General features: G+C 34.3%; 1 protein-coding gene across 1 annotated transcript in view; it reads right to left on the bottom strand.

Annotated features, from left to right (window-relative positions):
- Window positions 1-6,774, bottom strand: part of LOC136032494 (gamma-aminobutyric acid receptor subunit delta-like) — a 65,768-nt gene extending 58,994 nt beyond the window's left edge. The window contains exons 1-2 of the mRNA XM_065712818.1: window positions 6,767-6,774; window positions 1,244-1,317 (exon numbers count right to left, since the gene is read on the bottom strand). Coding sequence (XP_065568890.1) covers window positions 1,244-1,317; window positions 6,767-6,774 — 82 coding nt within the window. The remainder of the gene's footprint in view (window positions 1-1,243; window positions 1,318-6,766) is intronic.
- Window positions 6,775-13,054: the final 6,280 nt, after the last annotated feature.

Here is a 13,054-nt window from a genome sequence, read left to right as displayed (position 1 = left end):
CATTTTCCTCCCATCTCTTCAATCACTTCGTATTATTTTTATCCCCTTTTTTCTCCGATCGTAGTTGCTAGTAATACCTCGTCTTAGCAACAACGTTCACAGAGGTATGTTCACTCTATCCTTATCTCATATATATATATATATATATATATATATATATATATATATATATATATATATATATATATATATATATATATATATATCATTTTTATCTTCCACTTCAAATCAAATTAAATTATAAGATTAACTGATCTTATCAACAAACGCAACTTAGATACTTATACCCCTTCATGCTTTAATTCCTTAGAATCCATCAAAAATTGAAAAATACTTAGTTTTCTCTCGGCCCACGAGCATATAGCATCCGACATTACCAAAATATTTTGGTTCAAATTTTTTCTGTAACCTTTCAAGATATATTTACAAATATAGATAAATGCTGCGAAAAGTCAAAGAAAACGACTAACGTGTAGAATGAATATATGAACTCTTTAGTAGTTAAGTTTTATAATGAGACAGAACAAATGGCTTACCATAAAAAACAAAAACTGACGAGCTACAAAATAAAGAGTGTTCACCAAGAATAGACGATGCTTAAGACGTAAAAGAATTTATCTTTAGAAAGGAAAAAAACGGACAATTAGATGATATTGGCTTCAAACTAATTAAGATTAGGAACTAGATAGGCGTTTCAAATCAGATCAGTGGATTAATTTCTGATATTTGAGGATATAGTAATGAAACCCATAGTGTAAATAGCACACTTCATGTTTCAGGAAAAATGGAATTCAATTTCAAGAAGAGAATTTTGAATGATAAAACAATCAAAGAGAACGTACTTCCAATTGTACTAAATAGAAGATTCAGGGGAAAGTTCCCAGCAAAGCAAAGTTCACAGCCAAATAAATAATTATTTAAATCTATTAATGTAAAGTGTGTGCTAAAGTATTTTCTTTCAATTCTTGTTTATCCAGGTACATGATTTTTCATAAAGAAGGAAAATCTTATAAAACAAGATTTGTGCTAAATTATTTTCATGCGAGTCAGGTGTATGAGGACTGATACTGAAGAAAAACATTATATGCAATATATCCTGGAGTAAATTATACACTCATATATGAGCTCATAAAATAATGTAAGTTTCTGTGAACTAGGGAGCTTATATTACCTGGTGTATCAAGTTTAGGGCATGTATTGTCTTTTATCAGATATTATACTAGCCCAAAACTTAAATAAATACCTGCAACAATAGGAGTTACCCCAGGATCGTAGCCTCTTATGCTCAAGTTGAAAGCACCTGCAAGCTTCTCACAACTGTAAAAGGAATTAAACGTAAAGAAAAGTGAACATACGAGCTTAAAAGGACGTTGACTTTATCCTTAAGGGAAGTAAACAAAGGGCTTACGGGAATCACTTTTAGCTTTTCTGAAATCCCAAGGGTTTTAGAGAGATGTGGTAATTTTTGCAAAACTATTTATTTTATCTTTTGTCTTAAACCATGTGACATTGAAAATAAATCAGCCCCTGAATCCTACTAATAAAAAAATGTAACGAATAACAGGTAAATTGGACTGCCTTATAAAAACTGAAAATATTTCATCATTGAAAATCAATCAAAGTAAATGAATTTGCTTAAAAACAATGTATGCAACAAAAATATTTTGGAGAACCTTCATTTCAAATGTATTTTATAACTTTTTTTATTTGATAGCTCCAAAATTGCTAAGTAGAAAAATTAACTGAAAAACTCAGACTCCAAGATTGTGTAGAAACAAATTATTTAAAAAGCAGTTCAAGAAATGTTTTTAGTAAACCTTCAGAATATTTTTTTATCATTTTTTGCTAATAGAAATAGAAACAACTAATACAGAAATTTTTTTTTAAGAACACCTTTTTGTGAGGGTTTATATTGGTTTTAAAGAAGAACTCTTTCTTTGAAGGTTAATATTGGCTTTCCGACGTTAGTTCCTTTTGCAAAAAAGACAAGTCTTATAAAGAAAATGTTTTCATCAAGCATATCCTGTTTGAATGACTTGATGGAAAAAATTGGGCCTAGAAATGCTATGTTTCGAGTTTTGAGGTCTCAAAGAAAAATGGTGCAAATGACTGTTTTTTTTTTCTGGTTTTTCTTTGAATCCCAAATGAATGAGAAATAAACACAAATTGATTTTTTTTTTTTTTTATTGAGGTTTTTAATACAATTTTCCGATTTGATCCGATTTTTTTAACTTTTGCTTTTTGTATAGTCTTTGTGTTGATTATGCATACATAAATCCTTTCGCTTTGTATTTGACTTTTTGATGCGAAGTTTATTATAAAATAATTCTAGAACTGGAAGTTCTCTGGAAAATCTTCATTATGAAGCCAAAATTCTATTATCTTTAAGCTTCATTATATGATATCAAAAATGGATCTTTAGAGTCAAAGACAAAAGAAAATCATTTGCACTATTCAAAAAGGTGGAATTTATGCTTTAAATTTCTGCGATTGAACCTTCCTCTGAATTTATAACGCTAAAGTTTCCGTTATTTAAAAAGGAATGGCTCATCATTAAGGTCCTCTAGGCAATCTAGACTTGAATTACGAATGTAAATATTAGACATTTTGCCTAAAAATAATTTCTGAACAATAAATAATGAGCCTAAAAACAAAACAATAACAGAATTTGAACATGAAATAAATCCATTAAACGGATATTCACGCAAAGGATTGGTGTAGTAAGTCTCATTCTTGTCCAATATTTGTAGGCCTTTCAATATTTCTAGACCTTCTATTATTTTTAGACCTTCGTTGCATTAAAGAATAATTCGTTAAATGAAGGTAATGATAATATTAAAACTTAAAAGAGAACATAAATTATCCTGTATTAACGGTGTAGGACAATCCTCTTTATGTTAACGATAAATTATGTTTCAGTCTTAATGTCACTCTTTATTTTCATTTAAAAGGCAAATTCTTCTTTACTTCATTTATTTTAATTTTGAAATCATATCGAAAATATTCAAAAACATGAGGTGTTCTAACACACCCCTCCCAACTTTTTACATTAAGATTTTACTTTTGTATATCGATGCTTCAAGGAGGATAGCTAATTTGGTATCTCAACTTTTGAAAACCAATCATTTTTTGATTTTCCTCAATAAACCACCGTTTCCGCTATAAGAGAGGAGCTTTGGTCCTATATATATATATATATATATATATATATATATATATATATATATATATATATATATATATATATATATATATATATATATATATCCGTTCGCACCTCCCGTGCCATAATATTCAAAGGGTAACCATATCATACTCTTTAAAAGTCAGTTTTACCACAAAAATACTTAAAAAAGGGGTACTTTTTACCAACTGCATAAAAAAGGACTAGTTTTATGCTAGGTACAAGCATTGCTTATGAGAATGGGAAACTACATTAATGCCTACTCAAGAGTTCTCAAAATTTTCAGTCTTTAGTCAGTCTTTAACTTGTTCTCTTTGTTAATTTCACCCCCATACAGACCAAAATTGCTGCTCGCAGAACAGAAAATGTTATTAATCAGCACTTTGCTGGGGTGTGCTCTTTTTGGTTATTTAAAAAGAACACTTGATTTTTTAATTTCGGTTCTAATTAGCCCTCATTGAGAAAAGGCTGATTCTACTAAAATTGAATTCCACTTAGATTCAATCTAAACGGATTAAGATTAGATGGGCTTTGCTTTACGTCTGTTGAGTTTTAATTTCTTAAATTGTTCACTATTTGAACCTAATTGGCTGAATTTCACATGTTCGTCAATCACATGATTGTCCACTATGGGTTCAAGAATAGAACCCAAGAAGAACCCATAGGGAAACACCGTCAAGTCCCTTCAAGCTGAAGGTCCGCCAAAAGACTTGAAAATCTTCAAAAGAGTGGAAGAGGTAGTGCATAGAATTAAAGAATGTGAACAATAGACCGGAAAGTTAAACAAAAAGAATGTTAAAAGTGAAATATGAATCAGACAAATAAATGAAATCCAAAACAGAATCAACTTTTAAATTCTTCAAGTAAAGATTTTTATGACCTGCCGGATGGACTGCCTCGTATGTATACTCCAATTATCAAAATTATGAAAATTATCAGTTTCCTCATATCTAAGTTGTTCGAGAACTAATTCCAGCTTTACTGAATCTAGCTTCTGACTTTTCTTATGTATTTCTTGGTTGCTATTTGCCTTCAGAATATTTCCCAATGACTCTCTATTTTTGTTACGAAAGCTAATAGATGCCTCACTTTATTGAAGATAAACAGTAAGAACCTTTTAAAAGAGCTAGAAACAACTTTATGTCATTCTAGGATGCAGACGTTCAGGTTTTCCTAGTTTTCCAATCAGACATCCCTAAAAAGTATCAGCCTTTTGACTAATGTCGACAGAAATCATTTAATTCTTTTATATATAAATTTAGAGTATCATTTACGCTTTGCATTGCCTAGTATTAATAACAATACTTCGTATTACTTAATCATTCATTATACTCTCGTGGTTTTTTGTTTTTCTTTTTCTTTTTATGTTAGTGGTTAAACAGAGAGAAATTGCCGACCATAAGTCATTGTGTTTAGCATAGATGGAAAACCAACGAACTATGTTTTTGGGGATAACTTAGTCCCCCACAGTCCTATTGGAAGGAGCGGCAAATCACAAAATTTGACCATTGTTCAAATATAGTAATGGTTACTGGGAAGTGAACAGACGTATTCAGGGGAACTTTTCAGGGTGGGGGTTCGTTAGAGTATCTTTCCATGGATGAATTTATCATGAGGGAAGAAAATATCCATGAAAAGGACGCAGGATTTTCTAGCTTAATTTAAACAAAAAAAATAAAACAAATAAATAAAAAAAAATTTTCTACTGGAAGTAAGGAGCAGCATTAAAACTTGAAATGAACAGATTATTACGTATATAGAGGGGTTCGTCTCCTCCTCAATGCATCGCTCTGTACGCTAAAGTATTTTTAGTAATTTCAACTTTTTATTCCGCAGCCTTTGTGGTTCAGGGGGCATTCTTACAGAATCGGGACAGAATTCAAGCTTGAGTGCACAGAGCAAGGTATTGACGGGGGGTGAATCCCCTCATATACATAATAAAGATATAGGCTACAAATATAGAAGTTCGCTACGTAAGTTAATTTGGAAGTTACGTATATTTATTACTAATGAAACGTTCATAACAAATGAAAAGTACTAGTTGCCTTTTTAAGTAGTCAAAAATGAGAGGGCAACTGGGCTTCCTCCTCCACCCCCTTTTTTATTAAAATCGTCCGATCAAAACTATGAGAAAGCCCTTTAGACAAAAAAAAACAATATACAAATTTTATTTTAATTATTCATGTACAGTAAGCCAAAATCAAAACATGCATTAATTCAAAAGCGTTCAGAAATTAAATAAAAACAATTTTTTTTCGAATGAAAGTACGGAGGGACAGTAAAACTTAGAACTAACAGAAATTTTCTTATATGAAAGGTGTTGTCCCCTCCTCGACACCTCGATCTTTACGCTAAAGTTTTTTAGTGTTCTAAAAAGCAGAGCTGTGACAAAAAGTCAAACTTTAGCGTAAAGAGCGGGGCGTCGAGGAGGAAACAACCCCTTTCATATATGGAATAATTTCTCTTCGTTTTAAGTTTTAATTTAGCTTTTTAATTTTAGTTGAAAACAACTTTTTTTTTATTTATTTGTTTTATTTTAAAGACGCAAAGTATCTTTTAACTTTGTTCAAGAAAGTTAGAAACACAAGAATTATAGAGTTATACAAGAATTATTTGAGTAATAAATCATAAGAAAATGAAAGGAATGTAAAGAAAGTGGAGAAAGCGTTAAAACATGAATTGAGGGAGTGTAGGGAGGCCAAAATAAAATGGCCAAAGATCTAGAAGATGAAATCAGAAAGCATAATAGTAAAATTTCGTACTAACATTTTAATAGATTGAGAGGGAACTGCTAATCTGGACTTGTCCCACATATACATAAGAACAAGTCAAGAATCTTTGCCTTGTTCTTATGACAAGGAAAGAGTTAAAAAGTTATGAGTGGCAGAAGACTGTACTTAATCGTGATAGAGTTACATGAAAAGATACCGAAGAATAAAAAAGTAAGTGACACTTTAGATGAGAAGGAAGGTTTATTTCGTGAGGAAGTAAGGCTCAGTTGCTGATTGTGTCGTAAGTTAGTTATTTTTAAATATGTTTGGTTTGAGGTTCGAGATAAACCACTGAAAAGGGTAAGTACCTTGCAATTTTAGGTATACTCTGATTCAACCCCTCTATAAATAAAGTGACAAGAATGATTGTGGTAATCATTGAATCATCTGTTTGGCTTCAGTAAGAAGTTAATTTCTTAATACGATCATGCTTTTTAGACTTAGAGATGCTTTAGATCAAGTTTTAAAAGAAGATCGGTTCGTCGACCAAATTTAAGCACCTGGGTTATCAAACGCCGATAATCCTTAGTTTCATACTCCATTAGAAAGCGTTGGGTTTAGCTGATAGAAGATATTTAGCGAGGTTCTTATACTTCTATGTATACCAGTTAAATACCTTAAAGTGATTAGTGCAGGTATTAGGCCTCTGACTTGCTAGTACTACCTATGATTCCCGGTCCGGACAGTTTCTTATAAACTTATTCAAGATGCAGGTGCTTGTTTCGTAGTAGGGGATTTTTTGTTTACCTAATGTAAACTAACACATAATTCCGACGACACACCTATCCCACGATTCCCGCGAGATGCATACCCTGCCATTCTAACGATAGCCATATCCCACCATTCCTAAGACAGCCAGAATGTTTTATTGTTAAATATTGGTATAGTACACCTGATTGTTACTAAAAAGAGAATGTTTTCTAGAAGATGAAAGTGTTTGTTACATAATAGGGAGTGTTTTCTTCTAGAATCCCGCACGGGTCAGGAAAAAACCTTCAGGGGCCCCGCAAAATCATGTTTTCTTTGGTTGTTACGTAATAGGACTTGTTAGACTTCGCTAGTCTAGGTACAAACGTAGAGTTTACGTAATAGTTTCTTTAACAGTTTAAAGACCTAAGGATGTAGGGGGAAAGTTCAGGGTTCCCGCTAAATCGAGATGCAAACGTAAATGTTGCATCATAGTTTCTTTGATTGTTTAAAAACCTCATTGTTCAAAAAATACGAATAGATCTAATTTAAAAGGTAAAGGTAAAGGATATGACATTAGACTTTACAGTCCGTACCGGCGGTGCTGATCTCCGTTTCTTGGCCCTTCAGCCAGGAAGTGCAATGGGGGGTTGGGGGCCAGCCAACCTTTGCTTTCGCACAGCCTTCCTGTTTACCTTCCCCAGATTTCTCCAGGTACCCATTTAGAGCTGGATCGACTCTGGCTAAGCATACAGAGTCACGCCACTGACCCCCATCCCAAACTGAAGAATTGGGTACACCGGGATTCGAACCCGCGTCCTCTCAGACAAGGGATCCCGAATCCAGCGCACCAACCCATTCGGCCAGGAGGGCTCAAACGGATCGAGCGTAGGTTATTAGTCGCTAGTTCATTCCCAAAAACAGTCACGATCTAACAACTTCTTAGTGTGGTAAATTGTCTACCTAAGTAAATTAAATCCTTGCATCTAGTAAAAATGTAAAGCCGCCTTATATTTAAGGTAGACATAACGTAAAAATATTATTTGCGCAAGAGAACACTGCTTTTTATTCAATTCAAATTCTTTTTCCTTCTAAATACTCCTCCAGTTGATATTCCATTATTATTCTTCTTTATGTTTAATAAATTTCAAATATTTAAGGAACACTAAAACAGGCAATAGCGAAAGAAGCTTCTTCCACCCCTCTTCCAATTTTTCTCAATTCTTCTTTTTCACAATAGTTTACCAGTTCTTGAGAGGGGTAATACACTTTCGAGCATACCCCAGAAAAAAATTGCTACGGCTGTGCCTGCATTCACTACTTCGGAAAAATATTCACACATACTTTAAATTTGACATTTCAAGAACTATATTAAATCATCCTCTGCTCTGTTCAACTGCTCAAAGCAGTGCACTAGTTATCGCAGTTCACATAACATCTTCGAATTAAGTTTTAAATCACATTCTTGTGCTTTCTTTATCTAACCAGCCCCCTTGATAAAGACTGCAGGTTCTCATTTCTGCGTTTCGCAAATGAATATGATAAACTAAATTTTATTTCTGTTTATAAAAAATTCCTACCAATGCCCCCTGCCCCAATAAGGGCAAGACCATGCAATGAGGACACACAATGCATCCCCAAAGTCTGGAGACGACCTCTCTATCTCCCAAGCAAAGCGGCAAGAATACTGCCAGTTCGACTCTCATGTGAGATTGGAATACTGTGTCTTCATGAGCTGGCCCCAGCATACATGATGGAGCTGTAAGTACTAGTGAAATGCAAATCATCGATATTTCTCAAAAGCTTAGTGTTCTAGTCGTAAAAAAACTTAATTTTCTGTTAAACGATGAATCCATTCTTTTACAGATCAAAAAAGAGAAAATAAGAAGGATGTTGGGAACCTTGTTTGCTACCCCTGGAGGGGAGGGTTAATTGTGCTGCCCCATCTTCCAACATTTGTTTCTTTTCAGCTCGATAATAGGGATAATAGCAGGTACCCTGTCCGAAAATCTTGAGGGGCTTTGAGGTTCCCCTTGGCCCTAAGAGAAATAGCTAAAATAGTTCTTTTTCACCTGAATAAAGAGGAAACAGCTATGATTTTGCTGGTTCTAAAAGTAACGCGCTGTTTTAGCGATTAACTATATGTTTTGAAAATAAGATGTTTTTAACATTCGTTTTCTTGGAGGATAGCTTGAAGTTTCACATTTAATGTTTTTTCAAGAAAGCCTAAGCATATGAACAAAGTTTTAATAGCGTTTAACTATTGACAAGGGGCCATGTCCCTGCCTCTAAGAAGAGGGTCTGACAAACCTAAGTTAAAGATTAATCTTCTTTTTTCAGCTTTATATTCTTTTTTACATCTGAAAATCAAAAGTGTTTCAGGGCAAGAGCAATCTTTAGTCTTTTTTCAGGCTCCCATTGATGGTTTTAACCATATAATAGATGATCTGCTCGCTGATCTCCTTGAAGCACCACAAATGAACACCAACACCAACTTTGTAAGTATTTTTACGCCTCTTTGGAATTTTGTGATAACTAAAACGTAAAGGGGGCAACTTACCGCGATCTTAAAGATAATATGTGGCTGTTTAATTCTTCGCTGGTTGAATGGGGTCTTTAAAAACTAACGCCCACTTTGGGTTCATGTATGGAATAATTTCTGGCCATTACACCATTAGTTAGTATTGTGGTCTCTCTATATCCGAACGGCTACTTTGCCCGACTCAAAAAATTTTATGACTAATATTGTATTCTATTTCGGTATCTATTGTATCCTAAACATAAATTCTTTTTTAGGATGAAATCAAAACGGTTCAAAAGGTTAAATATTCTTATTATTTTTTTTAGGTTCATATACGAACACTAACAAATCTCAAGGCGCCTACATTGAAAACATATTATCACCATCATCGCAATTTCAAGAAAATCCATGTACAGTCCCAGAGGACAATGAACAAGGAAATCTTGAGGGGCTTTGAGGATCCCCTTGGCCCTATGAGAAAAAGCTAAAAAAGTTCTTTTTCACCTGAATAAAGAGGAAACAGCTATGATTTTGCTGGTTCTAAAACTAACGCACTGTTTTAGCGATTAAATATATGTTTTGAAAATAAGATGTTTTTAACATTCGTTTTCTAGGAGGATAGCTTGAAGTTTCGGATTTAATGTTTTTTCAAGAAAGTTTTTTCAAGAAACACCAACTTTGTAAGTATTTTTACGCATCTTTGGAATTTTGTGATAACTAAAACGTAAAGGGGGCAACTTACCGCGATCTTAAAGATAATATGTGGCTGTTTAATTCTTCGCTGGTTGAATGGGGTCTTTAAAAACAAACGCCCACTTTGGGTTCATGTATGGAATAATTTCTGGCCATTACAAAACATATTAAAGACAATATGTGGCTGTATAATTCTTCGCTGGTTGAATAGGGTCTCTACAAACAAACGCCTACTTTGGGTTCATGTATAGAATAATTTCTGGTCATTACACCATTAGTTAGTAGTGTGGTCTCCTTATATCCGAACGGCTACTTTGCCCTCCTCAAAAAATTTTCACACTAATATCGTATTCTATTTCAGTATCTATTGTATCCTAAACATTCTTTTTTAGGATTAAATCAAAAGGGTTTAAAAGGTAAAATGTTCTTATTATTTTTTTTAGGTTCATATACCAACACTAACGAAATCTCAAGGGGCCTACATTGAAAACATATTATCACCACCATCGCAATTTCAAGACAATCCGTTTACAGCCCCAGAGGAAAATAAACAAGAAGGGGATTTCAGTGTGGTGTGAGCCCTATTAGTATACCTTCCCCAACTTTGACTTAGACGCTTTTGTGAGAGATTTCCGCCTCAATCAGGAATTTTTAGATCATCTCTGGCAACTACCACCTAGCCAGGTCAAGAGGGTACTGGAGGAACAGGTGCAATCCCCTGAGAGTGATAGTGACAAAGTGGTCCTGACTCACCCCTTATATTACTAGATTTCTATTTAGCCGATACCACCTTGTGCAATATTTATGAATTTATTTTTGAGTTTGTAGACCCCTTCAACTCCTTTGCAAGAGGTAGTATTTATAAAAATCCAATAGACGTAGCTCACTCCTATGTCAGCAAGATTTGAACCCTTCTTGAAAAACAGAATCGGGAGGGGTAGGTAGTGATAGTGTAAACGAATCTATCGCTCAAATAAAGTTTTTAAATGAAAATTCGGGTGAGGTGTACTCACAGTACCTGAAAAATGATATGCAAAACTTCATCCAGACTTCCACAATTTTGAGGGCGTTTTTCAGAGTTGGTGAAATTTATTTTTAATAGGGTGGAAAATCGTAATGAATCTGGGAGTGATTCAGAGGTTTTATTTATTCAAAATTTAGATCTTAATGTTACAAAATTTCAAAAGGAATTCGTGTTAAGAAGCAGGAGGGGTAAGAGTTGAGTAAAATATAATGTATATTTGAAGGGTTGTCATGGTGTACAATGTTTTCATTACGACATGGGTTTCTAGTGCTTCAAGTACGCATTCTTTGTCGCAGCCCCAAAACCCCGGAGACATGATGCTAGTAGTAAATATTTAGAGGCTTTGGAAGCTAGAGGGCTGGTGATAGGGCAGCGGTTTCCAAAGTAGATTTTAACTGTTTAAAGGGATAATATCTTGTCAAACCTAAGAGGATAGACATTTTTAAGAGGGCTAACGAACACTTAAAGATTGGTGTTACAGTTTTTAAATACGATACAGTGCATGAAGATCGTGAACTTAAACATAAAAATGGGGTAATATTTTCAGTGAGGGTTCCTTCAATTGAGTCCGTAAAAACTGGGTAGACTCCCTACGAGTCTGTCACAGAGCCAGATTCAATTGTATATTTCTTTCCTAGTCCCACCATTAGTCTGGTCTTATGCGAGGGTAAAGGGAACAAACGGAGTGAATTCTATTATTGTCCAATGCTCCTGTTTAAACTCCGTACAAAGTTAAAATTTCAACATCACTTGAGGCACCATAGGCATCATGGGTACCAATCTGTGGAGACGGTTTCAGGTGACAAGACCTTCTTGCGGTTCAAATATTTACAAAACTCAATGGTGCACAGCGACAAGGTGACTTGAGATATTGACAATAAACTCATGAATGTGTGCCATACATTAAAATCGAATCGTGTTAAAGAGCATGAAGCCATTGCATTCTCTTATGGGCATTTTCAAAAAGACTTAAGTAATACCATGCAATTGGCAGAAGTATTTGAGATGTTGGAAGAGGAAGAATGTGTAGGTGCAACTATTGTTGCACTTATTAAAACAGCCAATAAGTCAATTTCACGGCAGTGCTACGTAAGTTATCCACCGACTCTAAGACCGGAGGACGAGTTGGCATATAAAAATAAATATATGTGTTGGGTTTGTGAAGGGAAATTTCTTGAGGGTGTTGGGTAAATGTTAGTCCACGGCCATGACGATTTAATCAATCTATTTATCTGGGGGGGGGTTGTAACTTTCGTGGACTGGAGAGTAAATCTCTAATTTAAACGTTAAGCAGCAATATTTTCCACTGGTTTACATGCACATTTCTAACAATAATTTGAAATTCATATTATTAGCGTGGGCAAATTTGAAAAAAATGTGAAGTTTTGAAGTTGCTGCTCTTAGAATTCAGATGTAAAACCTTATTCCAATTGATTCAATTACAAGAAAGTGACGACTTTAATAGCTTTTCCCTCCTTAAAAAGCGCTTTCCAGATCATTAAATGTATGATTTATTAACGTGTAAGGACATATATCCGTATGAGTACTATAAATCCACCCCGAGGCTACTGAAGGTAAAATTGCCACCCATCGAAAAATTTATAATCCACGTCCCGATTACCAATAAACTACTGTCGACTATGAACATTTGTAAAAATTTTGGGTCAAAGGAACATGAAGAAATGGGAAAAATTTGTGTAAACTGTACCGGGATAGTGATATGACGTTGTTGGATATTGTCCATAAAAACATGAACAAAACTTACGAGAAACTTAGGTTAGATTGGGGTATTTTTTTCAACCCCTCATCTGGCGATGGATTTAATTTTTAAAATCAGTAACAGAAAAATAAGTCTGACTCCTATTGTGGATCAGCACTTACTTGTAGAGAGATCAAGGAGTAGAGGGTATGTTTTTCACTGGGATTATATCCTGGAAACTGACCCAACTGGACAACGCAATGGTGAAAAGTCGAATAAGGTTTTTCTGGATATGAACTTCTTCAATCCTTCGGTATTGTCTACCGTGGGAATTACAAATGGCTGAACAATCTTTGTAATCCAAAGTTACTTGACAATTCCATTGTTTATAAGAATGGAATGCAAGGATGGTTTTTCAAAATTGATGATGAAATACCGGTAGAACTTCATGGCTCGGTAAATGATATTGTTTTTC

This window comes from Artemia franciscana, chromosome 1, assembly GCF_032884065.1.
Source record: "Artemia franciscana chromosome 1, ASM3288406v1, whole genome shotgun sequence".
Classification (NCBI taxonomy): domain Eukaryota; kingdom Metazoa; phylum Arthropoda; class Branchiopoda; order Anostraca; family Artemiidae; genus Artemia; species Artemia franciscana.
Note: the sequence above shows the minus strand (reverse complement) of the source record. Positions and strands in the feature narration are given on the sequence as shown.